At 38.8% G+C, this 26,072-nt stretch overlaps 1 protein-coding gene across 3 annotated transcripts in view; it reads right to left on the bottom strand.

Moving 5' to 3' along the window:
* The window catches only part of Myd88 (myeloid differentiation primary response protein MyD88), a 65,412-nt gene extending 46,481 nt beyond the window's left edge, over positions 1–18,931 (bottom strand). For all 3 annotated transcript variants that reach the window (XM_067154822.2, XM_067154823.2, XM_067154824.2), the window contains exons 1-3: positions 18,580–18,931; positions 14,402–14,530; positions 2,720–2,904 (exon numbers count right to left, since the gene is read on the bottom strand). In XM_067154822.2, the coding sequence (XP_067010923.2) occupies positions 2,720–2,904; positions 14,402–14,530; positions 18,580–18,581 (316 nt within the window). In that variant the 5' untranslated portion in view covers positions 18,582–18,931. The remainder of the gene's footprint in view (positions 1–2,719; positions 2,905–14,401; positions 14,531–18,579) is intronic.
* Between the last annotated feature and the right edge of the window lie 7,141 nt (positions 18,932–26,072).

The following is a 26,072-nucleotide window of genomic DNA, read 5'->3' as shown; positions in this document are numbered from 1 at the left end:
AAAGGGGGATGTTTCTTCAATTCCCATAGTTTGAATCCAAGATGGTAAAATCACTGTCAGTTATTTAAAACGGAAGTGTGAACGTAATAAACATGTTAAAATGTATACGGTTGGTATATCTGAAAGTAGAAAAGAAAATGGAACTTCTTGTAGAGGGGTTGCTAATGATAAAACGTATGTCAAAGCTAGCGGATGTCAGTAATTATGTTGGTAGTCGATTGGATTTAAAAGACAGTCAAGTTGATGTTATAATTCCGTTGAAACATTAGTTGGAAGAAATTATCAAGTTTATCTGAAACAAAATGTGGAAGAAAGTCGGTTAAATAATACCGTACTGTACAAGAGACTTCCCGTACGTCAAAAATGCCTAAGGCGGTACATACTCGTACGGTGCGTATTAAGTACGTCGGGTTGTTTCAGCAACGCTAGCTTGACTGAGCTTTCTACTTCTAGTATTATAACGGTGTGGCTGAGGCAGTGAAGGACATGGAGGGGGGGTAATGGTGGGTGGATCCTTGAGCGCATGTGTTGTTATTGGAGGGCTGTTAGGAACAAGATGGGCGGGCCTAACATTTGACGAGGTGGTGGAAGCTTTAGAACAAGAAGTTCTAAAAGTTTGCGGAATTGTATTATGTTTTGAATTCACCATGCCTAATAACTTTGGAGTTAGCTCATATAAAGGATTTTTTGCTTCCGTGGCATCGTTAAGATTATGGTGTTTGTTATAGGCTTGGTCTAAAAAGATGTAAAGATTTTCTAATTCATTCGTAAGTTTTCCTTTGCCTATACATTTTAGAATAGTGAGATCTTTATCAATTGATGTAAACTGATGTCCTGTTTCACTCATGTGTGAGCTCATCGCTGAATATTTGTTGTGCTTTAAGGCATTGTAATGCTCCATATATCTCGTATAAAAGCTGCGCCCAGTCTGTCCAACATAACTAAATCCACACTGAGCACAAGTTAGTCTGTAAATACCAGATCTCGAAAAACGGCTGTTTTTTTTTTAATTGACTTTATTATGATTAAAAAATATACTTTGATTTGTATTTACTGTTCTGAAAGCAATATTAGTGTCGTATTTCTTCAGTGTGTTGGCGATCTGGTGGATGGCTGGGTTATTGTATGTAAACGTAGCGAAACTAGTTTTTTTAGGTTTATCACGAATGAGATGCGTGGATAGTTTACAGTCTATTTAATTTTATTGATTAACTGGTTAATCATTTCAACTTTGAACCCATTAAGCTTAGCCAAGTGCCTTATATAGTTTAATTCTATTTTTAAGTTATTAGGGGAAAGTGGGATTTTTAAGGCTCTGGGTATTAAATTATAGAATGACGCTTGTTTTTGAGATTTAGGATGTAAAGAGGAACTATTTATGGTTATAGGTGATTGTGTGGGTTTTCTGTCGATTTGAAAATCGAAAGTATTATTGGCGCGCGTGATCATTATATCTAAAAAATTTAAGGACTCTTTAACTTCGTCTTCTTTAGTGAATTTTACATTAGGGTCAATTTTATTTAAATTCTCTAAAACTTCGTCACTGTTCTTTGATTTTGGTATTCTATTGAGTCCATGTAAATGTCAGCTAAGATGCCGGACAAAGGGTCACCCATGGCTAAGCCAGTCTGTTGATAAATCTTACCATTAAAGGAGAAAAAGTTGTTATTCAATACAAAATTCAGGATCTTCATAAATTCATCAATTTTCCCCTTTGATGATTGTGTTTACATTCAAGGCCATCACAGTCTTAATGATATTATAAAAAAAGGATCCATTTTAGTTTTAAACTCTCAAAATTCATGTTTAACCACGTTTTAATCTTCAAAAACAGTTAATTTACTCTTTTTTTTTTTAAAACACACTTTGGTGCATTATTGTTGTTTTAGATGTTATTGTATAATGTTTTACGAAATCATTTTTCAACATTTTAACCTATAATTTATAAGATTAGAATGACTCCATATGTATTATTTTTAAGATTGATATAGGCTGATGATGCCCGTAAGGAGGGTGAAACATGTACCATTGACTTTAATGTATTATGTATAAAATTTTGACCATATGAAATAGCTGACCATATTGTATTGTATTGAACTTACAATACTGTAATAATATTTGAGACATACGTCATCTTCAATACGGAACCAAAATGAGAATAGTTACTTGTAAGTGGTATGATCCGAGCTGTCAGTGGAGAGATGGTGTAGAATGACATTAGTAGACGAATAAGTTTGAGTGGTGTCTTTAAAAGTAGGAAAGATCACAATATGAAGATAAACTTGGAATTCAAGAGGACAAATTGGGGCAAGATTCGTTAATAGGAAGATGTTCAATAAATTTCCAGTTTCTTTTAAGTCATTTAAGAAAAGGCTAAGAAAATAACAGATAGGGAATCTGCCACCTGGGCGACTGCCCTAAATACAGATTAGTAGTGACTGATACCAGAGATTTGAGATCTCTCTACCACCAACAGAAAAATCCACTGTTCAATTCAACAAGAGCAGCTCTCATGACCATAGATACTGAAGAGCACTGGAGACAGTATGCATATATCTTTCTGTGCCTTAAAGTACTACACATTTTATCATGAATTCACACAACAGCACACAAAAATTTAGCCCTGAATGGGTTCAAATAATTTTTCTTGCAGCACATTTATCACAAATGGAAAGAAAAGAAAAGTACTGAACTAGAGTAAACCAGATAGTCAACTTACCCATCATCTGAACAGTGTCATCAAAAACGTCCCACCGATCTAACTGGCCCAGGTAATCTTGGAGAAGACCGAGCGTTCCCTCTTCCCACATACTCAGCACCTTCTCTGTAGGGTCTGCACTCCATGCTGCAGCCAATACAGAGTCTTGGCTCAGGCCAGTCAACACGGCCAATCCCCGCCAGTCCCTGAAATAAGTAGAGGGAACAACGGATACAGTCCTCTTCTTCTTCTCCCCCCTGTCGGGTAGGATAATAGATCAATGATCTCCAGTTTTGTCTGTTCTTATAACACTATTAGCGAGGGGTACGCAAGCATTCCGATACTGGTATGCACCATGGGTAGAAAAATATTGAATATTCTGCCGTATTTTTCTTTATTTTGTAATTTGCAGCCACTAGTTTTAGGATGGAATGAGAGCACTGCCATCTCTGCTCACAGCAGGGGGCCTCATTTCATTCATTCCCAAGTGCAGTTAGGACCGTTTCCTTGATGAACTCAGGCTCTGACACCTGACAAAAAAAGTTAAGCACCCACAAGGAGTGGTCCAGTTTGGTATACATCCATACCATTGATGTGTGAGTAAATGATTAGATTTACAAGGATATGTAATGTGTAGAACGCCCACCAGAGGCACCGTCCTGTTGTTGTACCCCCGATGCCTCGCAGACGCATTAACAGCCTATCCACCCGCTGACGGCATTTGATAGACGCCGCATTGTGGGACTGCATGAGGCTGGTTGGTCATATCGTGCAATTGCCAGGCATGTCACAGTGGTGCAATGTTGGACACAAAGGGTACAATCACGTCGTGCAGGTTCGGGTGGACCAAGAAACACCACTCCGAGGGAAGACCGTGTGTGGTGCGCCAAGTATTGCGGGATTCCATAACTTCAGTACCCGCCATCCGCGAACATTTACTGGAGACTCTACAACATCCTGTGAGCTCCCACACAGTGTCTTGACAGCTTGCATCAGCCGGATAGGGGTGCTACTGCCCCATGCGTCGGTTGCCATCGACACCAGAACACCAACGTGTGCGTTTGGAGTCGTGCCTTGCCCAGGAGGCAAGGGCAGGTTTGGCGGCTTCGAGGGCAGATCCTGCTCATATCGGGCACACAGGCACGTAATCCCTGGCATCATGGTGTGGGGAGCCATAGCATATGTGTTCAGGTCACCTCTAATAGTGCTTCAACAGACTTTGATGGCACAGTGATACGTCACATGTCCTACCCCTTATGGCACAGCACCCTGGGACAGTGTTCCAAGATAATGCACATCCACACACAGTTCGTGTGTCTATGGACTGCCTAGAGCATGTTGAGGTTCTCCCGGACCTCTTCATTATTGAACAAGTGTGGGATGACATTGGACGGGGACTCCGTTCCAGTACCAACCAGCGGAATCTAGAGGGATAGCTGCAACAACTGTGCCCCCAGGAGAGGATCCTAAGTCTGTTTGAGTTTGACACTAGAGTTGGGCAGACCGGAACATTCACTACCGCAAGATTAGGAGCTTGAGGCGGAGTGTTTCGATACAGAGTGCCGGGACACAGGACCGTAACTGCGTCCTAGAGAGAACTTCGAGAGGCAACAGGACATGCTCCGCTTCAGCTGGAATGTGCCTGAACCGAACGTGCTATGTCAAGGCTGCACTAGATAGATTAGTTGGCCTTGGCTGTGTCTGCCTGTCGATACCGGCTGTGTGCCGCCCTCGAGTGTCAACATTTTTTCATCCAGTTATATCTTTAATTCCAAAGCGATGACCTATATTTTTCTTGGGCTTAAAAGTTTCCTTAAAGTCCAAATTAAATATTCTTGAATTGGTTACCTTAAAACACCTGCACTGCCATTGTAACCGTGTTATGTGTATTTTATATTGACCAGAAAAATCTTAACCTAAAAGCAGCCTTTAAACGTGATTATTGGGCGCGAATTTCAGTGTTCCGACTGTTCGTTCACGTTCCCTGCAGCTTTATGCTGGACCATGGCCATAACTACACACAGGCACACACCACACAGCACGTTCCGTACAGGCACATTCCCACTGGCGCGGAGCATGTAATGTTGCCTCTCGAAGTTCTCTCTACACTGCGCAGTTACAGTCCCGCATCCCGTGCGCCCGTTGCACAGTTCAGCTAGTAGGCAAAGGGCAGTGCATAGCGGCGCTTCTGACGGGACAGCGAGTCAGTGTCCCCGGCTTTCGGAACAATTGACACTCTGTGTTCTGGAACAGCAGAACATAATTGTGCACCGGCACAGTGTGCCGAAACAGGGATATAGTGCCCAACCCTATTTGACACTATTCCGATCTGCATAAGGGGCAGTTACAGTCGGCAGGGGGGTGGGTGGGTGCGACAAACTACTGACCTGGTGCCGACATTCCACCTGTAACTGCCAACGGCCTTGTCTCTTTTATCCCATATTGTAATCAGTTCAATAAAGAGACACATGGCCTTTTTTCAGCATATGAAGTTTCATTTACCTTCAACCACTCCTTCTGGGTGCTTAACTCTCTTTGTCAGACAATGTATATTTTATTTTGTGAATGGCGTATATTAAAAAAAAAAAAAACCTTTCAAAACCTCCTTACCACACTTCTGTCAGTTCATGCCGAAACAGAGCCCTTTAGAAAGACAATTTCTTTTGCTACGACGGAATTTAAAGAATGGAAATGTCGTCGTTTGCATTCCTGCGCAGTTTCAGGAGTAAAAATGAAATGGTACAGGAGTATAATTTAAGAGTTTGTAGCGGAGTACCGAGACGTAGGTGAGAGCAGCACAGCGCCCACAACAGGTGCTTCTCGTGTTCAGCGCAGGGATGCAGTAGCACTGCGTTGCTAGCCACTTGCATTATCAACTCTGTAACATTATATCCTACCAAAATGTGATTGTTACCTTATTAAGTAAAATTTCAGTTTCAAAAGAGAAACTGCTACAAGACCTTGAGAATGTTGCGAGATGTGCAGTAGGCAATTGCATGGTGATAAACAGGGTTAAAAGTCAGGTTGTATCAAAAATATTTAAAAGGGTAGAGATGCAGCAGTCTCTGGAAATGACTGTTGTGTTTTATTCTTGTACGTATCATACGCGCTGTTTAACATTCTTCAAAGAATCCCCTAAGTTCAATGCCACCAATGAGGAACACGGAAACTACTGGAGATTCATCAACGTGTACTACCCGACGTCAAAATGCTTGTACGATGTCTTGTTTTTAGGCAAAGCATCGGATGAAATCAACAGCACGAACTCCATAATAATAAAGATATTCAATCAAATAAAAAGTCATAACAACTGAACTATTTAAACACCTCTCATTCAATAAAATCTAACAAGTCACACGGCTTCTTTACTTTGGGAATAACATCGAAGTCACGTGGAGTAGGATGTACGAACGCTGTTCAACTTTCGTTACTTCCATTATGCACAGCCGTCATCAGACAACGGACATAGGGAGCGTCATCACGACCAGCAACATTACTAAGTTAATGTAATATTTGTTGTTGGCACATTTCTGGGAAATACAAAATACCTAGTCTTGTCATAAATACCGTTACAACCCGTTTCCTTCACCTTGGCATAGAAGCGAGAGGTTGTTTTCCTGAAGTGAGGAGGGTATGGCTGTAATAGCCCTTCACAAGGTAAAAGGAAATCTGCATTTGATATTTCAGGGCATTAAAAACAGTGGAAATCAGTAGAATGTTTGTGCACCCCACTATCAAGTGATTCCTCAAGACCGGGACTCTTGATGACCAGACCAGACAAGGAAGCGCTCCAGCACTTGCGAAACACTGCAGAGACAATCCGTCGTGGCTCGTGAGCTAAATATCTCGAAATAAATTATGTCCCGCGTGTTACATAGTTACCCCGAGTTGAAAGCTTACTGGCAAAGCACAGGACATTTTCTCACAGCCCAGCTGAAAATGCAAAAAACGCTACCAAGACGACTCGAGTGGCTTCGTATCTCCAGCTGACTGGCCTTCATCCCGCCCGGAGCTCAATCCCTTGGATTATAAACTGTGGCAAGTACTCGAGGAGATGGTCTGCAAGAAGAGACACCCCAGTATCAACAGCCTGAAGCGCTCCCTGGTGAAGGGAGTGGCGGATTTCCCTTTCGAGACAGTGTGCCCGGCCATAGATGACTGGCCTAAGAGATTTGCTACCTGTGTAAAGGCAAACGGCGAACATTTTGAGAAATGGTTGGTGGCTTCCGTTCACAATAGGTGTAAGATAAATATATTAAAAAGAGAATAAAAACAATAGGTGTAAGATAGATATGTTAAAAGGAGGATAAAAACAAAAGGTGTAAGATATTAAAAAGAGAATAAAAACAATAGGTGTAAGATAAATATATTAAAAGGAGAATAAAAACAACAGGTGTAAGATATTAAAAAGAGAATAAAAACAATAGGTGTAAGATAAATATATTAAAAGGAGAATAAAATAGCACATGTAATAAATATCATTTTGATCCGGATTGATATTTGATTAGAATAATAACAGTAAGTTATTTATTAAATTGACCACCTAATCAACACAATAAGTCATTGTCTTGGATGATTTACATTGATCTATTAACTAAAAATGGTACATGTTTTACCTAGTATGAAGGCATCATCAGCCATAGTCTTAACCTCGGAATAAAAATAAGCACTTGAAATAGCATATAATAAGATGAAATTGATTTTAAAAGTCTTGAAGAGACTTAAAATAAGCTAACAATGTTGGTTAAAAAAATTTTTTTTTACAATGTGAAGAATTACAAAGGTGAAAGTATTAAAATTATTGACATAAAAGTTGCTATTACATTATATTTATTACATATAATACTAATGCCAACCAGGCAATGACATAACCTAACAAGTATTTGAACCTGAGAATTAAAATAGGCAAGATATCTAGAGATATTAAGCTTCTTAAAGATTGCTTAAAATTAGAGTTGGTACCTAAGTTTCTTAAATCTTTCCAAAGAAAAGGTCATCCCTATTCAAAAATGCCACTCAAAAGAAAGTAACCAGCATATGGTTGAAAAATGAAATTAAGCTATTATACAAGAAAAAATCTCTACTAAATTTACAATTATATAGGACTCACTTGAACATTTCTCAAAAATTATCTCCATTTGAATGGAATTTCTTTTTAAGGTACACTGACCTTAAATTATCATACATATTAGATAGGAAACAGAAAACCCTAAACCATAAATTGTTTTGTTTACAAGAAAACAAACACAAAACATCTGACCAAAATACAAACAACAAAGTGTCCCCTTCCCATCTGATGAACATTCCTACCACAATTAACCTATCTAATACAACATTCTCTAACCAAGAGACGAATCTATTAGATAAAGGTATCAAACATAATTGGCCTAATCACAAAACAGCAGAGGACATTATCACTACCATTGCTGAAACCGAAACCAATATCAATAAACAAATCCCGACAGACAAACAAAATGACGTACGTTATGAAGTAAAAAAGAAACTCCCAACACTGATTAATGAGATAACTTCTAACAATAACTACATCTCGAAACAAATTCTAAACCTGAAATCCAAAATCCATAATAACAACGTTCTGATTACTAAAGCAGATAAGGGCAACACCATAGTAATAATGAACAAACAGGATTACATTAATAAAACAAACTTTTTTCATTGCCCAAAATTCATAAAAAGGAGGTCCCCATTCGACCCATAATTAACAGTATGAACAGTCCTACTTATAAAACTTCTCAATTTTTGCACAAATTCCTGAAAAAACATTTCAAATTTCACAACTCCAACCCCATAAAGGACTCGACTGAACTTCGCAATTCCCTAAATAAATTCAGTCTGCAACCAAACCACGTTTTATGTTCTTTCGACATCACCAACATGTATACAAATATCCCTATCAATAATACTATTAACATCATAGAAAACAATCTGTTGAAACATAGCACATTGAGTAAAATCGAAATTGATGAATGGTTAAAATTACTTAGTTTCGTTTTAGCCAACTACTTCACCTTCAATAAGAAAATTTACAAACAGGAAGGTTTAGCGATGGGAGACCCATTATCTGGTATATTAGCTGATATATACTTAGATAATCTCGAACACAGTAAGATCAATGGACTCTGTCTTTGGCATCGCTATGTCGATGGTACCAGAGCAATAATAGATAAACAAATCAACAACAGTGATAACATATTGTCATTCCTTAACAATTTGGGTAAAAACATTAAATTCACCAAAGAAGATGAGATCAATAGCTCTTTGAATTTCCTAGACATCAAAATCACGCGAGTATCAAACAAGTTCGACTTCCAAATATACAGAAAACCCGCCTTTTCTCCAACAACCACAAAAATGATTCATTACATCCCAACTCACATAAAAAAGCCACTTATCACAGTCTAATATATAGAGCATTAAAAATTCTGATGTCCGCTACTAATTTAAAGAAAGAATTACTGTTCATTAAGGAAATAGCTAAATTCAATGGACTTAACACTGATATAATTGACAAAATCATCAACAAAACCAAGTTAAAATTAGCTACAAATTTATCTCCATTGAAACCTGTCAAACCAAAATACGCTAAATTCACGTTCACCAACCATAAGATTTATCCGATAACCAATCCATTAATAAAGCACAATGTAAAAATAGCCTATACAACAAAAAAACTCTAATCACAATTTATTCTTTAATCATAACTCCATTAACATCACAGACAATAGTTACTCTGGATCAGGAATATATAGATTGAAATGCTCTACATGTAATTTTTCTTATGTTGGCCAAACTGGCCGCAGCTTCTACACCAGATACGCCGAACATTACAATGCTCAAAGACCTAATAAATTCTCCGCAACGGCCAAGCACACGAGGGACACAGGACATAAATTCACTACAATAGAACAAGACCTTCATATTCTCAAAAGAGTCGATAAAAGTAAACTTATGACAGAATACGAAAATCAATTCATTTTCCTCGACCAACATTTCAATAAAGACAAGAACCTAAATGACATTATTGATTAAAAAAAGCCCCTTACATGAACAGGTTTTAATTCTATTACAAAATTCAATTCCCCTCACTAATATATTCTTAAAAATGTTCAACTTCAAATTAATAAACATTCCCACTTCCTCTACAGCTAATACACTCCTCTCCCTTCTCCTCACACCTAGCACCACTCATTCAAATGCAACCAATAAACACATTGCCACACCCACTCTAATATTGCTCCCTCCAATGGCTCCTCACCGATACAATACGCGTAGTAGTACACTCTCCTCCTTCTCTCCCACCAATAGCAGTTCCCCTCCAAGCGCTAAAACAAGCCAATAATCACGCCTCCGCAAACAGCTCCTCCTCCAACACAAACCTGCAGCTACAACACTTGTAGTAAGAAGTCAACAGTTGTCAATACACTTGATTCATAACGTACAAACTACCTTCACCTTACAAGTCAAATGGTAAGTATACTCGATCGCCGCTAAAATTAAAAACAAAATCTTTTCACACAATTAATACCAAGTTTCTGGTTTCCTTTTACAGACTCATCTGTCAATAAACTCAAATTCTTCACAAGATTTTAACATTGCTTCAAACTGAGATGGTCTATGAGGTCCAATTTTAACATTGTTCTTCAACTTTTAATCTTCTCATCAATGTGTTCTACATTTCCACCATATGCCTATGCCTATGACTTTCGTCTCCTGAAATGGAATATAGTGATCTCCTGACCAACCTTCAACATTATTTCCTCAATATTACTTTTTTATTAAATATGACTGATCATCATTCTCGTCAGAATCTAATTGTAACCGCCAATCAGTCACCTTAATTTTTAGCAATCTTACTACTTGATCATCACAGTCTGTTGCTTTGTCCATTCTACTTGTAATAGCAACTTTTATGTCAATAATTTTAATACTTTCACCTTTGTAATTCTTCACATTGTAAAAAAAAAAAAAAATTTAAACCAACATTCTCTCTTCAAGACTTTTAAAATCAATTTCATCTTATTATATGTTATTTCAAGTGCTTATTTTTATTCCGAGGTTAAGACTATGGCTGATGATGCCTTCATACTAGGTAAAACATGTACCATTTTTAGTTAATAGATCAATGTAAATCATTCAAGACAATGACTTATTGAGTTGAATAGGCGGTCAATTTAATAAATAACTTACTGTTATTATTCTAATCAAATATCATCAACAATATCAATGTTTCTCTTTAAAAACCTTGTAACAGTATTTAAGACAATACCAGGTAGTTGCCATGACTTCTGAATCGACCCTCGCATATTTCTAACTCTTCTACAAGGTGAGATGTATAGCACTTACTTTTCAAAATTTGTGGTTTATGCTGGGTGCTTTTCGTTAACTACTAATAGTTGAAGTGTACATTCTCTACTCTAGATGGCATTACAAAAACTAACCTATGTGGTGGATACCACATCTATATATATAAAGTAGCTTGTCCCGACTGACTGATTCATCATCGCCGAGCCAAAACTACTCGACATAAAGAAATGAAATTTTGGGGATATATTCATATTAAGATGTACTTGCTCGCTAAGAGAGGATTTTTGGATATTCTGTCGCTAAGGGGGTGAAATTTTAAAATGAGTGTGTCTATATTTCAAAACTTTACAAGTTTACAGATATGAAATTTGGTATTTAGAATCTCCTTTAAAAATAAAGAAACACGTATTTTTTTGTTTTCAGAAAATCCTAATAGGAAGGGTGGAAAAGGGTGAAAAAAAAAGGTTGAATGCCTTTAATGAGGCTACTTATATTTCAGAACCTGAAGATATTATAGACGTGAAAATTGGTATTTGGGATCTACTTTAAAAATAAAGAAACAGTTATCTTTTCGTTTTTGAAAAATCCAAATAATGGGGGGTGAATTTTTAAAATGAGTGTGTCTACATCTTAAAATTTTACAGATGTAAAAATTGGTGTGTAGAATCTCCCTTAAAAATAAAGGAACACGTATTTCTCTAAATCCCAATAGGAGGGGTGTAAAATTGTGAATAATGGGTTGAATGCCTTTAATGAGGATAGATATATCATGAAACTGAAGATATTACAGAACTGAAAATTTGTAAATTGGATCTCCTTTAAAAATAAAGAAACACGTATATTTTTGCTTTTCGAAAATTCAATTAATGGCGGTTAAACAGGAGTGACAATTTGGGGTGAATTTTTTGAAAGACTATATCTACAGAATATCTGAGAAGCGTAAAATGTTACAGACGTAAAAAGTGGGTATTTGGAATCTCCTGTAAGTGTAAAGAAACATAGGTGATTTGTTTTTGGAAACTCCACTTAAGGGGAACTAAAAAGGGGTGAATTTTTAAAATGAGAATTTCTACAGTATATCTCAAAAAACTTAACATGTTACAGAAGTGAAAAATAGTAATTTTTTAATTCTATTAAAAATAAAGAAACGTGTATTTTTAGTTGTCGGAAATACCACTTGGGATAGTTGGAGGGGGGGTAAAAGTAACTGAAAATGGTGTTGAATTCTTTTTTTTTTTTTTTTTTGCTAGGGGCTTTACGTCGCACCGACACAGATAGGTCTTATGGCGACGATGGGACAGGAAAGGCCTAGGAGTTGGAAGGAAGCGGCCGTGGCCTTAATTAAGGTACAGCCCCAGCATTTGCCTGGTGTGAAAATGGGAAACCACGGAGAACCATCTTCAGAGCTGCCGATAGTGGGATTCGAACCTACTATCTCCCGGATGCTTGAATTCTTTTAATTAGGCTACTGATATCTCAAAAATGAAGATGTTATACACGTGAAAATTGATTTTTGGAATCTGCTTTAAAAGTAAACAAACACGTATTCTCGGAAAATCCAATGAAGGGGGTTTGGGGGGAGGGTTAAAGGATTGAAAAAATTAATTGACTTAATTGTACGAGAATACATACATCTAATAAAAACTAATGTTGTTACAGACGTGAAAATTGGTATTTTGATCTCCTTTAAAAACAAAGAAAAGCGCGTTTTTGGGTTGAAACAATCTTGGGGGGGGGGGAGCAGGAGTGAAAAGGAGTTGAATTCCTTTCATGAGGACACATAAATCAAAAACTGAAGAGGTTAGAGTGGTGATAATTGGTATTTAGAAGATCCTTTACTATTAAAGGAACAAGTATTTTTTGCCTTAATATCACTTTGTGAGGGGGGCGGGGGAGTGTGAAAGGAAGTTAAAAAAAGTGAATTATTTTTAAGGGGATACTTATATAAGTATTTTTTGCCTTAATATCACTTTGTGAGGGGGGCGGGGGAGTGTGAAAGGAAGTTAAAAAAAGTGAATTATTTTTAAGGGGATACTTATATCTCAAAACTGAAGGTAATAGACGTGAGCATTCGTGTTTGGAATCTCCTTTAAACATAAAGAAACACGCCTTCTTTTAATTTTTTAGGGGGTGGGGGGTAAATAACCTTAACGGCGGTGGGGTGTAAAAGGAGGTGAGACCAATTGATTTTACTCTTCATAATGTATTTATAAGGAGCCTCTGTTGCTCAGGCGGCAGCGCGCCGGCCTCTCACAGCTGGGTTCCGAGTTTCAAATCCCGGTCACTCCATGTGACATTCGTGCTGGACAAAATGGAGGTGGGACAGGTTTTTCTCCAGATACTCCGGCTTTCCCTGTCATCATTTATTCCAGCAACACTGTCCAATATTTCATTTCATTTGTCACTAATCGATCATTGCCCGAGAGGGGAGCTTCGGCAGTAGGCACAATTCCTATTGTTGCCGCTAGATGGGGCTTTATTCATTCCATCCCTGACCCTGTCGAATGACAGGAAACAGGCTGTAGACTTTCGATGTACTTATTCTGATCATAAACTGATCATTTCTAATCTTTCCTGGGTTCGTTTTCAACAGCCATCTTTTCCTTCGGAGAACATTCTTAGATTACAGTAGATTCTGCTGGCATATAAATAAAAATTTAAACACATTTGAAATAAACGATAGGAATGAGATTGGCCGTCAAATTGTTCACCTCTATAATAAGGTCAATAATACACGGAGATATGTCATTCGTATCGCCAGAAATCCCACACACTTGCCTACGCGCGACAATGGTGCTGGTCACATTGTCAACAATGACAATGGCTGTAATTTACCGCCAAGAAGCGGTCTTGCATATTGCTGTGGGGTCCAGAACATATAATAACAATAATAATAATAATAATAATAATAATAATAATAATAATAATGTTCTGGACCGTCGTCAAATGTGCGGACCACGCTGGAAACGGGTCCTGGACGGCTAATGACTAAGAATGCAGTCCGGCCGCGGGTTCGGTACCGCCAAGGCACCCAAGACGACACCACGACAGATCCCCTAAAGGATTTGATCCCTATTAAAATGCTTATAGGAAAAGATGGCAAAGATTTAGGGACCCAACTGACCGGGTGTAATACCTGGACCTAGCCCGGGAAGTACGAAATCGATTCCTGGAAAGAAAGATTGAAAAATGGGAGGAAACTTGCCGTAATCTATTAGAAAACGAGTCGGATCGCGAATTTTGGCTTATTCTCACAGAAAACGAGTCAGATCGCGAATTTCGGCAGATTATATATCTAAAAAAATAAGCATTCAATCATAAATTTCAGAATAATTCCATAGTGAAGCACAGGTATCTTGCTAGTATATATATACATACCTAGGGAGGTTGTCTTCAGTAGGAATAACTTTCGGAGGGTTCAACATTGTTGCGAGGAGATGTTTTGTAGGCTCCTGCAATGATTTCACAGGTACTTCATATAAGTTAACACCTGGATCAGCCACAGCCCTGAAAAAAACAAAACACACACCCATAGTTATACATCTAAAAAGATATCTTATTCAATAAATGGTCCACAGAGATTCAATTGCAGGTACCCATATTTCAGATGATACAAAAATGATTTAAAGCGATAACTGAAGTAGCAGAGAATAAAGATCAACTTCCTTTAGTCAAAGCAGACCCATGCTGTTGTCCAGCGGATACTAGAGTCTAGCAGGCTGCTTTCCGGCTCTAACCCAGAGGATCATGTTCTCACACACCCTCTGCTTGCTGTTCACGTGTAAGTCAATGAATGCACCGCTGGGCAAGGTTTCTACTGTACAGATTAAGGCGACAACGTTGGTTGCCCTGTTTACTGAATTCTGACATCATTCAAGCTGCGCCATGTTGGATTTCTAACTTATCTTTTCTGGGTATGGTGGAGGTGATTTTTGTTTTAGGAGGAACTACAGTTAGCCTACCATCCTCTATACACTAAGAGCTATGTCTCATTTCCATTTGGAAATACCTTCCTGCTCCACGGTATGCACTAGCCTTGCGTCTTGGGTGGTGTGCTAAGTCCCAACTGACGAGCCTAACTTAGCACACGAGGGCGAAACGCAGGCAATCAAGAATAAGTTAGCTGGAAAATTTATAATGTCCAATAACGGACCATTATATTGGTATTATAAATTTACTCATTCAGGACAAATATTTTAGGTTCCCTATGGGAATCAACATCTACATCATTTGATGGCCAGGCAGGCATCTATCTTTGGAAATGAGACATAGCTCTCATAGTGCATTGCCACTGCTGGTGGCTTCAAATAGCCTATGCAGGAAACAACAAATTTACCTTTAAAATGTGTAAAATATATAACTAGTGCTTGCTATGTAATTATTGTAAATTAATACATATGTAGTGAATACGATCAGCAAGAAGGACTTAAAGACTCTAACCAAAGAAGAAGCTCAATGAAACAATTACCAAATGTAAATATATGTAAATACAAATGTACAAAGAAAGAATTCAATAAACGGGGTCTAGCGGGGGAAGACTATGGGGGAGGTGTGGTGCGGCTCCTCTCCGTGGGTTGGTTCCCCTTGGTGGTCCGGCGATCTCTGCGCCAAATCAACAATAAATAATGACGTAAGTACAACACATACAACCATGTTTAAAGACAAAATATCAATAAATCAAAAATCAAAGGCCAAAGAGCTACTAGTCAAAGGACAGGAATGAAATAACCTCAGCAGCAGCAACCTCCACGGTATGCACTAGCCTTGCGTCTTGGGTGGTGTGATAAGTCCCAACTGACGAGCCTAACTTAGCACACAAGGGCGAAACGCAGGCAATCAAGAATGAGTTAGCTGGAAAATTTATAATGTCCAATAACGGACCATTATATTGGTATTATCAGCACTCTCTGCGAGGATGTGAACCACGCTGAATTATTCACCACGCAAACACAGTGAGGGGTCTTCTCTCTTTCCGAGATAGGAGTGTGTGTGGCCTCATTCGTGCCTCAGTGCAAACCGCAGAGCTCTGCAGCATGTACGCCACGGACACTAGGAAGCGAGATCTTAATGCTGACATCAGAGACAACGAGCATTCAACATTCTCTCCAACTGATAAAATTCTTGCACAAATCTTATTTTATGTGGTCAAAATTCCAGCAGTCTGGTTACATTGTGGGCCAATCCCATGGATCATTTAGTTTCCTGCGCTATATGATTTATAAGTGATTTTCTGGGACTTGCTTCTAAATACACCTAAATATTCCCAAGTTTATCTTCAGTTACAAAGGCTCTTTTCCACTTTCTCTATACATCACAAACAGAGCCTTTTGTATGCCACTTTTTCATCAATTTTGAAACGCAAGATTTTATAGGGATGCTAGTCAGGATATTTACAAGCAAGTCTCTGAATGCATGTTCCACAGTTACTTTTTTTTAATTTTTTTTTTACATAACATTCCACCAAGGGAAAATAGCAGGAAGGTATTCTGAATGAAGAGGTAAAGGCCAAGTTAGCAATAAACACAACAGAAGAAGCTGTACATATAAACAGGCTTTGGTGGTGGTGGCGGCGCCGGATGAGGCAAATGGAGGAGGACTGGTTAACTACAAGAAGAATGAACTCAGGTATGGAGGGTAAGATAAGCAGAGGAAGATCAAGACGAGAATGGTTATTTTCTGCTGGTTGCTTTACGTCGCACCGATACAGATAGGTCTTATGGCGATGATGGGACAAGGGAAGGGCTAGGAGTGGGAAGGAAGCGGCCGTGGCCTTAATTAAGGTACAGCCCCAGCATTTGCCTGGTGTGAAAATGGGAAACCACAGAAAACCATTTTCAGGGCTGCCGACAGTGGGGTTCGAACCTACTATCTCCCGAATATTGGCCGCACTTAAACGACTGCAGCTATCGAGCTCGGTCGAGAATGGTTAGACTCGGTTCTTAATCATAACACATATGGAACTAAACAAGGCCACAGAAGTGGAGGATAGTGGAGGTGTTTACTTTCTTTACAGAGAGAAAGCAGATTGAAACCTACCTAAATCTTTAATGTAGCCTATTACTCGCGAAAGTTTTAGTGATACCTGGACTCCCTAGTGCTGAATCGGTAGACCTCGGCAATCCTCGAGATTCATATTGGCAACCTTTGACACACAAACTATGCACAGCCGTGAGATATCTCAGATATGCCAACTATTACGATTCAATCGTAATAATTACAAATTACCCATCATAATTATGCCTTTACGAATCACACACCACAAATTACAATATTTTTTTGTTGATTTTTAAACCTAAGTGTATGAAGTGTTCAAAATGTTACACAAAGAATGCCATTACAGCTTGAATGAATTCTCAGAATATTATTTTCGGATTTCTCAGTAATCATTTATAGGCTACCCCCTTTCCTGTCCCTCGTTTAAGAATATTTCGACGCTTTACGTACTAGTACTGTTGTTGTTTACACAGCAAACCCAAAATATAAAATTCATGCTAGGACCAAGATTTACATCGAGAAATGTTATATAATGTGTGTGTGGCACAGTTGTTGGCTTAAGAAAATAAAGGGTTAGAAAATTTATATCGATCGATCATACTATCGATTCAATTCAGATTTCATTTCCATTCAGTTGGCAGTATTACTGGAACCGGGCTAGCTCCCTCCCTCCTTACTCCTCACCCCCGTACAAAGAAATATCACTAAAAGTTTCTCAAGTAATATGTATGTACGTGTGCATGTATGGACTAAGTTGGGGAATTGACTAATGAAGTTAACATTTAGGCTACATAAACAGTGTTAAGTTACTAAGACTATACACGCGCATACAATTTCACTAGGTCCGCTAAAAAAAATCATAAGACAACTCTCTGATTTACAGTATTACCAAATAGGTAATGCCAACAGAGAATGTCACAGTCAAAAATTATAATCCAATCCTACTCTAAACCATTATAGATAAATACTTTCAAAATAACCAATTAACTAAAGTAATTAATAACAAAATAGTGCACCAGGTACAGTGTGTGCTCTTAACCTTGTAATCAGATAGAACAGTGTTACATTAATGAAGAGAAGAGCAGCACACATCATTAGTCTTTCATACCAAAGTCTTTTAACAACAATGAAAATACATAAAGTGCCATTTTTACTTGTTTACTGCTGGTAACCACAGAAAAAATTGCAGGCTGGAGGGTATCTTTCAATTACAGTATTACACCACTTCTTCCAAGTAACCTCAATCAATATCAAGCAATGTCACTATTAAGATTTTATTGACATGTTCTAAAAACATTTCAAAAAAAAAGTCCATAGTTTCTACTGTTTTAAAACCTCCAGACATATGAATAGGGCCTGATATCAACAGGTTTCCCACCCATAAGTGCTTTGTATAGTATATGAGTAAACAAACAAAAACAAGCATGGTTATCTTCCACTAAAGGGGAGCTGAATAACGAGATCTTTCTAGCTTTTAAAGCCTGTAATACCCTATGCGTGGGAAGCGACACAACACCTTATATTCTGTATAGGCTACATCAAGGTACAATAGGCCTACTTACATGATGACAATGTGGTGCTTTGTAAATAGTTTGTAAGACGAAAGTCCTTAATCACATCCTGTATTGTATGATACAACTTTGCCTAAAACTGCATTAAGTGAACATGAACGATAACAGGAAATATCGTGACATACGAGTCAAAACACACGTTCTCGTCTGACACCGCATCACAATCCAAAAAAAACCACAGGCACTGAATTAAATTGACAAGACTAGTCCAACTCTAAGGCACATACAGGAACATTCACTAAACCTAGCCAACCAAGCATAGATAATGATAATCGAGGATTACTGTGATTAGGTGATAAAAACAACACGAGCATATTCTACTGCAAAGAGGAGAATGAGTAAGGGCGACTCTCAACCAAAGAGGATAGAATTCGAATAGAACGTTATTTTTCACTTCTGTACGCATCGGCTGCCGCAAAGATTGCCGGGAATTGCACGCTAGCGCCTCTGGCCGTCAGGAGGTCTGAACTAAAATTACCGGCCGCGGCCGGGCGATTTAAATCGTTTAGCGCAGGGGTACCTAGGTTCTCATCCTCCCTCCACTCTTAAATATTATATTAAATATATTCATTTCTTTTTTCATTTCTTTCATATCGTTTCTTTCATTTTCTTTTCTTTCTTTCTGTTACCTTTTTCTGAAATACTTCATTCTGAACAATGATACGCCTGGAGGTTGGCCTGTGCTGGAGAAAAGAAGCTTACCAGTCTGTGCTACTTATTATAATTTTATTTTTACTAATTCACAAACCCATGAAGGATGGGAGTGACTGGCCTGACCTGTGCTGCTTTTTTTTTTTTTTTTTTTTTTTTCTGATGAGAAAAAAAGAAGCTAATTTACAAAGGAAGGAAGGAAGTGACCAGAAGGTGAGTGGGATTGGCAATCCTTATCGCAGATTAAGAACTACGACAGACATAGATACTAACGTCACCTCGTTTGACAGTCCTCTTTAACAATATTTAAGCCAACCTCAACAGTCAACAGTATCAAGATACGCCACTTATGCAGGGAATGAAATATAAATACAATGCAAGAAAGAAAGCCATATACAGGAACCAAATTGATTAAAGGAATCTCATATGCGAAGGAGGGAGTTTGTAGGATTCAAAGGTAAACTGAAATGAAACATGATCTTTTGATTTATCTAGCTATATTCTACCTACTATCCACAGTATTACAGGTATAAAAATTGTGTAGAAATTTTCCCAAACATTTAGTGATCATAGTATTTCATAATTTCATGACAGTACATTCAGTAGTGTTAATCATGAAGTAATATTCATCAGCTAGAAAACAATACAATACAACACAGATAAGTCTTATGGTGGCGATGGGACAGGAAAGGGCTAGGACTAGGAAGGAAGCGGCCGTGGCCTTAATTAAGGTACAGCCCCAGCTGCTGCTGCTCTTTCTTGGTTATACTCCATGTCTCGGAACCATACAGAAGTACTGCTCAAATGATTGTATTGTAGATAATCATTTTTGCATTCCTTGTTAAAAACTTGGAGCCTAACATAGAGTAAAATGCCTTATTTGCATTCTTAATTCTAGTTTGGTGTTCCTGTTGCCTTTGGTTTTGCTCATCGATTAATACAACAAGGAATTTAAACTCCTCTACTCTTTTAAATATATATCTCCCAATCTTCAAAGGTAATCTGTCAACCTCCTCATGATTCAGTCTCTTTACAACCATGTAATGTGACCTTATCATTTACCCATAAGCCAATTTTTGCTGCCATTTCCTCTAGCTCCACAAATAACTGCCTAATTTCTAATTCATTGTGGTCAATAAGAACAATATCATCCACATATACAAGGACTTGATGTTGTCTCCCCAGTATAATGCCAGCAGGTACGAGAGCTAATTTCCTGATAATCTTCTCCAGTGCAATGTTGAATAGAAGAGGAGATAGTGCATCCCCTTGTCTCAGACCAGTTTTATGCTGAAGGAACTTGATTTTCTGCCTTTGAGCAAAACACAGCTAACATTACCATCCATACACAGTTTGCACATGTTGATTAATTTTATGGGAAAGCCAAACTCCATCATCATGTTCCACAGCCCTTCTCTATGTACTGAATCATATGCCTTGAGATAATGAACCAACTCCTTGTGTTCCCACACCTTATCATTAATAGTCTTAATTGCAAATATGTTGTCTTTAGTGGATCTGGTAATACGAAAACCGTTCTGATAGTCCCCAATAACATTTTCAGCAAATAGTTTTAAATGTTGTAAAAGAATAAAAGACAGAATTTTGTGGGCCATGTTTGCAAGAGATATGCCACGATAATTTTGGAGCTCTTCCTTATCCTCTTCTTTATGAATTGGGACAATGAGTGATCCCTGCCATAACTTCATCGTGCCATATCCTTAGAATGATCTTATATATGTATTTATATAATCTTTCTCCACCGTATTTAATAAGCTCAGCAGGAATGTTGTCACTACCTGAAGCTTAATTGTTTTTAAACGTATAATACTTTGTAATAGGTACCTCTTGATATGATGGCTCTAGTATTTGTTTTTCTGATGGGGAACTAGATGGTTTACCAATACAGGTTTCTGGATCATCACAATTCAGCAAGGAAATGACGTATTGCTTACAGTAATTTAATAATTTGTCCTGATCAGCAGTTAAATTTCCAGACTTATCTCTCATAATACTCGATCTTGGTTGAAATCCTTTTTTTTAATTGTGTTGACAGTTCCGTACACCTTGCGGATGTTCCTGTTTCTGTACTTATCTTGGATTGATTTCTATTTGTTGTCTCAGAATTTTTTCTTTCTACAAATTAATTTACTACATTCTGTTTTTCTCTGTATAGTTCCTCAACATCATAATATTAACAATAATAATATTAATAATACAAGCAGGTGATCTGAGTTTCTCCAAGGAATCTTAAAAGGGAATTGCCATTCAGAACATCTTGTCTCACTCTTCGCTCTCCGCGTTCTTTCCCGCGCCACCAGAGTCAAAGACCTCCTGCACATTCCCCATACTCAGCACTCAATACTTCAGCGATCTTTTCTCATCTGCCTCCCAACTCTCTTTAACATTATTAATAGGAGATAAAAGCTTGATATAGCATCAAATAAAAGTATATTCCATAGGGGTGTAAATAATCTCTCATGTGCCAAAATTCTTGAGTATCAATATTGGACTTTCTGCCTTGAAATCATCAATAAGTATTTAAAAAAACACCTTCGTTGATAGACTTCTCTCTGTTACACAATATCAGTTGGTATTAGGCAACCTCTAAATTGAGGAAGTGTTGCTATGTTTGTTAGTCTGTTGATAGTACAGTATGTGCTCAGTATAGCTGTATCTTTTACTTCGTGAATAAATACATAACACCCATATTCAGAGAAATTTGTTATGGAAGGAACCACGATAATTTCCTGGCGGTGTGAGTTGAGGCACACTCTTGACAACACCATGTGGATTATCAATAAGGGCCATTATGTACATCAGCAGCCCTGAAGATGGTCTTCCATGGTTTCTCATTCTCATACCAGGCAAATGCTGGGGCTGTACCTTAATTAAGGCCAAGGCCGCTTCCTTCCCACTCCTAGCCCTTTCCTATCCCATTGTCGCCATAAGATCTAGTTGGCATGTTTTAGATTACAGCTGGTGGAGATTCACAGTTCAATGAACTAAAAGGAGAGGGAGTGTGCCGTCCTTGACTCAACCATCTGACAACTTCCAATAGAGGAACTTTTTCAGTGTTTTCAGGATCTTAACAGGAAGCACTAATGAAACATTTTAACATAATACAGTGCATCTAAGGATTTTAGAGCCTTATTTAAGTTTCATCTTATATTTTACGTGTTGTGCACATAGTTCATTTTAGGATCTCCAGACGCTTTTAATACATTTTAATGACATTTGTGTATGTTTGTATCCCCCTGTGGGTGGGGGCGGTAGAATAACACCCACGGTATCCCCTCCCTGTCGTAAGAGGCGACTGAAAGGGGTCCCAGTGGCTCTGAACTTTGGAGCGTGGGATGGCGACCACGGGGCCCTTAGCTGAGTCCTGGCATTGCTTCCACTAACTTGTGCCAGGCTCCTCACTTTCATCTATCCTATCTGACCTCCCTTGGTCAACTCTTGTTCTTTTCCGACCCCGACGCTATTAGGTTTGCGAGGGCTAGGGAGTCTTTCATTTTCACGCCCTTCGTGGCCCTTGTCTTCCTTTGGCCGATATCTTCATTTTTTGAAGTGTTGGCTCCGTTCCATTTTTTTTCCCCCTCTGATTAGTGTTATATAGAGGATGGTTGCCTAGTTATACTTCCTCTTAAAACAATAATAAAACAATAATCACCACCTGTATGTTTGTTTTAGTTATTAGATGTGTTTGTACAGTTTTGTAATATGGCTGATAATGGCCAGCCAAGGCTGAAACTAGTTCCTCGACTAAAAATGTAATGTAAACATTATGTAATATAAGGTGGACCATTACGACATAAGCCTAGTTATTATTGTAACCACAATTCACTATGAAGTTTATATCCTATGACTGGAAAGTAGGTTCTGAAGAACAGACTGGTGCCTCGGTCTGCGGAACTGCAATGACCAGGCTCTCAACGACGCAACGCTGCATTCCCACGAACCGAATGTGTCCAGTTGCTTACTACATTTTTGCCGCTGAGCTTCGTGCTTCATTCTTTGTTATTTCATTTTTCTTGAGTTGTCCATATATTTAACTTAACTTTTATTGTTGGGTCAAATCTATATTGTGGCAGGCTGTCAGGGTCCTTAAAATTAAAATTACTGTGCTGAGATGTAGCATGTTTTAAATTCACTAAATTTATTCATACCTATATAAATGGTCCATTATTGGACATTATAAATTTTCCAGCTAACTCATTCCTGATGGCCAGTGTTTCGCCCCGGTGTGCTAAGTTGGGCTCATCAGTTGGTAAATAGCACACCCACCAAGACGCATGGCTAGTGCATACCGTGGAGGCCACTGCGTAGGCTACTTGAAGCCACCGGCAGTGCCAATGCACTATGAGAATTTTTGTCTGCCTGCCTGGAAACCAGGAATGAGTTAGCTGGAAAATTTATAATGTCCAATAATGGGCCATTTGTCTGACTCGTTGGCTGAACGGTCAGCGTACTGGCCTTCGGTTCAGAGGGTCCTGGGTTCGATTCCCGGCTGGGTCGGGGATTTTAACCTTAATTGGTTCATTCCAATGGCACAGGGGCTGGGTGTATGTGTTGTCTTCATCATCATTTCATCTTCATCATGACGCGCAGGTTGCCTACGGGAGTCAAATAGAAAGACCTGCACCTGGCGAGCCGAACCCGTCCTGGGATATCCCGGCACTCAAAGCCATATGACATTTAATGGGCCATTTATATTGGTATTATAAATTTACTCATTTGGGACAAATATTTCAGGTTCCCCATGGGAATCAACATCTATATCATAAATTTATTGTTTGACTAGTTGGCTGAATGGTCAGCATACTGGCCTTTGGTTCAGAGGGTCCGGGGTTCGATTCCCGGCCAGGTCAGGGATTTTAACCTTCATTGGTCAATTCCAATGGCCCGGGGGCTGGGTGTTTGTACTGTCCCCAACACATAACACTATCCTCCACCACAATAACATGCAGTTACCTACACATGGCAGATGCCGCCCACTCTCATCGGGGGGTCTGCCTTACAAGGGCTGCACCCAACTAGAAACAGCCACAGGAAAAAAAAATAAAATTATTCAGCTTCACTTTACTGTACACACACGCTTGATTACTGATCTCGGCACAGTTTTTACTCACGGATGTTGCCAAACCCACAACCCTGTGGCTTGTCGAAATCTGCTCTCCAACAAAGCCTCCGTAGTGCAGCGTCATTTGCAGAGCAGTTCACTACACAGCTAACAAGCCGCACTGAACTCCATGTAGCCGTATGACGGACTCACTCTTAACTGAATGACTCGTTACAGCATCAAGACTGACATAAGCCAGAATTCTCAACGGTACAGGGTGGGCCCGGGCCAATGCGGGATTCTACCCTGTCGAAACTTTAAAAGGGTTTGCGTGTTATGGTTTAATAAGGTTTGAACTAGGGGTAGTTTGTGGACTTTAGTTTATAATCTCACTGACTAGGATATAGCCTGCACCCCTGAAGAAGGTGGTTTACGAAAGAATAATCCTTAGGTCTTCGATAGCGGTGTCATAGTTACCTGTTTTCCTGATCAGTCGATTTTTACTCTCAGTGAGTGAGTAGCTCTTCTGCGTATCCTGCAGAGTGGCATCCAGCTCGTACTGTTCATGCAGGTAATCATTCCCTACGTACCACTCGGCACCTGTTAAGCAGCGTTCGACATGCTGTACCTTTAACAGGTGCGACTTAGCTACAATAACTCAAGTAGGACTGGCATAACTCAAGTATTAGTCTGATTCTTGACTTGTAGAGTGGGAGGTGGTTTTCTTTAGAAAGTCCATTGTCTGCTCTATCAGCATTAATTTAGATAGGGATACATTTGCCTACGCTGTATTACAAGAAATATGATCACTCAACATTGGTCTTCTGTCTAGAGTGACAGATACTTTGTTTCTTTGTTCATCCAATAACTTGGTTGAAAAACATCAGGGGTCGGGTGTTGCTTTTTGAAACAGTGATTAACTCTCCACTTCTCTAATCAGGGTTCCAGACTGGAGAGTGTGCTGCCTGTCCCAAGACAGTTGCTAACGTGGAAATATTTCTCAATCATGTTAAGTAGCATGACGGAGGTTTAGTTATGATTGTTTTAACATGAAAACTGAATTGTCATTAGCCCGTAATTGATAAGGAAAATTGTGAAGATGATTATCAAAATGAGAAAATATCAAAAATGATTGCTTGAAGAATAGGACACAAAGGAGTCATGAGATGCACTAATATCACTAAAACTAAATGTGAAGGCCTTCAATATCGAAAGCCCATAAAACTGATCAACAATAACTTTTCATTGACCATTGTTTGTTATGATGTGTTTTGTCTCCTGCTGCCATTCATCTCCAATAGATGGATTACTGCTGCGTCCGGAGTAGAATAGCCTGCCTGAATATTGGCAGGAAGTAGCTGGGAGTTCTTCTTCTTCTTCTTCCTTTATTCATGGGGTCTCTTTAAAAAATTCCTTTTAGCGTTGACCTCGAAGATCTTTTGCTACCATGTGTTTTCCTTCATCCCCTATAGTTATACCTGCTCCCTTCACAAAATTGCAGGTCCTCCTTATTAGGTCTTCTCGGATGTTTCTTCTCTTTTCACCAGGTAATCCCAGTGCGGAGATTTTGATTCTTCCCAGCGCCTCACATTCAAAGAGTACGTGTTCAGCTGATTCTACCGCATCGTTATATTTCCTACATACATTCTCTCTTATTACTCCAATTCTATGTAGGTGCTTTTTAAGATGGCAGTGTCCAGTCAGCAGTCCTACTATCCATCTTATATTTTCTCTGCTGAGTTCCAGCAGTTCCTTAGTATGCTGGTTCTGG

The sequence above is a fragment of the Anabrus simplex genome, chromosome 10 (genome assembly GCF_040414725.1).
Source record: "Anabrus simplex isolate iqAnaSimp1 chromosome 10, ASM4041472v1, whole genome shotgun sequence".
NCBI lineage: Eukaryota > Metazoa > Arthropoda > Insecta > Orthoptera > Tettigoniidae > Anabrus > Anabrus simplex.
This window is presented reverse-complemented; position numbering and strand designations above follow the sequence as displayed.